The 2,419-nt window shown below is 46.8% G+C and overlaps 1 protein-coding gene across 1 annotated transcript; it reads right to left on the reverse strand.

The window, feature by feature from the left end:
- Positions 1 to 735: 735 nt before the first annotated feature.
- LOC311054767 (E3 ubiquitin-protein ligase RNF14-like) lies at positions 736 to 2,094 on the reverse strand (the record flags this gene model as incomplete). Its single annotated transcript, XM_084070772.1, has 1 exon — positions 736 to 2,094. The coding sequence occupies one exon, from the start codon at positions 2,092 to 2,094 to the stop codon at positions 736 to 738; it is 1,359 nt and encodes a 452-aa protein (XP_083926898.1).
- Positions 2,095 to 2,419: the final 325 nt, after the last annotated feature.

Consider the following 2,419-nt stretch of genomic DNA (forward strand, 5'->3'; position numbering starts at 1 on the left):
AATTGATTGCTACAGCGCTACTGTTTGGCCAATGGTTGTGGCTTTCATGTCCCTGACCCTTGACATAGTCCTCTACCATATAGCCGAGTTTCGGCTATACAACAGCTAAACGTGTTGTTCTGTTGGTATTCACCCTTGTTTTTGGCAATTTATTTGGGGGCGCTACCCACACATTTAGCTGTGTTGCTCATTCCATGAATGTCCGATCTTTACAAGCTGTACCTCATTGTAAAGCTGACTAATCAACGATAAAAAAATATATAAAGCACAATACCAATTGGTATTATTAAAGGGGAGAAATAATCGACCGAAGTTAAGTTTCCAAACTTTTTTTGGGCAGTTTATATGTGTTAGGACCTCGATGAAAACATGTCCCTAGGACTTTTTTGTGTTATCCTTTTAGCACATGTGTTTTACTGTACTTCCGTGCTGTTTACATCTTTGACTAATAAAGTGTTAAATCAATCAATCAAAGCATCCTCTTCATCAAGATCCACACCTCCAGACGCGTCGCTAGGTCTCTACTAGGTTGGGGGCTTAGCCCCCCGCGCGCGCGGATTTCACGGATTTGGGTACTTTTTTCGCCGTATTTTGTTACTTTATTTCGGTGTTAGGGGTAGGGTTAGGTTAGGATTATAGATATATATATATATATATATATATATATATATATATATTTATTTTATTGGTGGCTTTGGATAAAACATTGGTGGCTATAGCCACCGAAGCCCCCGTCTAACGACGTTGCTGCACACCTCCCCATGGGAACAGTCTGTTGTAGCAGTTTGAGTTGGGGTTGCTGAAGTGACCGTAAGGATCGTTTTTTGGGATCTGCGACAGGCAAGACCAACAGAAGTACTCCCTGCAGGACGTACATGTCATCTTGTTGCAGCCCTTTTGTTTCTGTATATTTACCCCACAATATGGACATGATTTACAGTTCTCATCTATCCAGTCTGTGCTGAAGGACTCTTCCAGCCTTTTCTGGATGGCCCTCTTCCCAAAGCGCTTCTCCAATAATTTCTTTCCCTCCGCACTGGTTGACAGATACTCATCCTTCAGTTCAGGCCACCGATCTGCTGTGATTCTGCACCTGGCGAGGGCGTGGTATGCCAGCTTGCAGAGGACACAGAAGGCGTAGCAACAAGTGGAACAGATTCCCATGATTCTGTCTGGCTCCATCAGGACGGCGGTGGCACAGGACTTTCGGGGGCAGTACACCACGTCTTCCATTTTTTCCAGAGCGGACTGCAGCAGCAAGCGGTCGTAACGTGCAAATAGCTCCTCGTCCACCAGCTGTTTGACCTGCAAAGGTGTAGCAACAGAGGAACATTTTGCCGTGTGACAGCTAAGGCACCGTACGTTACCCTCCTGTATCTGTATCTGGAAGTACTCGGTCACACAGGCCTTGCAGTAGACGTGCTGGCACTCCTTGAAGCACAGGCAGACAGAGCCCAGCTTCTCTGTGAAGCAGATGGTGCAGCAGAACACTTTTCCGTCAAACGCCTTCTGCCGCTGTGCCTCATCAAAGTCCAGCAGCTGATGCAGGATGTCGCCGCATGGGTCCACGGTCAGCGCGGCCCGTGGGTCCAGCTGAAACGAGGGCTTCCTTAGTCGCTCTTCTACTACTTCCTTTTCAGAAGATTTACTGGAGCCCTGCACGGACACTTTACTTTCCTTGACAATCTCCAGAGGGGACTGGATACCCAGGAAGTCCAGTGCCTCCTCCTTGAGAAATTGGAACCAGGTGAAGAGGACCACACAGCCCTGGTTCTCCTCCCACAGCTCGTCCAGGCGTCTGCACAGGGAGCTCACCTGTGCCCTCGTCAGCCATTTGGTGCTGAGCGTGTAAAGTGGTGAGGAGGAAGAAGGGTACGCTGAAGGAAGCTGGAAGTTCAGGGTAAGAAGTGGTAGGAAGGAAATATTGTATTCTGAGTCTGCTCCTTTGACAACGATTTTGAAGTCTGGAGGCAGTTCCAAGCAAATGTGCATCTCTCCTCCCTGGGCCGAACCGGCCCTGTGGAACTCATCATCATCATATATACTTGCTAGAGCAAGCAGTTCATGCTGCTGGGACTCTACGTCCTCAGACATTGACATTCATTACCCGGCCTAACTGACTGAAGACAGACAAATAGGTTCCAATTATTATTATATTAGTTTATTAATACAACTAGGTCCACTGACAAGTGATATAGCTTCTCAGCAAATCACAATGCGACGTTGTCGCTGCCTGACATCACATACTGATGTCACTTTATCATGTGTGTTTTTTTCTGTTTTTTGGGGCGGTGTAGCCGCCCCCTATAAGTGAGTTTTGGACACCGACCAAAAAATTTGTGTACCCCCTAACCCTTCCATTGTTAATGCAAATCAATACTTTTTTCATATCAGCCAATCACATTACAGCTAGTGTCAT

This window comes from Gymnoscopelus microlampas (genome assembly GCF_963454915.1).
Source record: "Gymnoscopelus microlampas genome assembly, chromosome: 11".
NCBI classification, from domain to species: domain Eukaryota; kingdom Metazoa; phylum Chordata; class Actinopteri; order Myctophiformes; family Myctophidae; genus Gymnoscopelus; species Gymnoscopelus microlampas.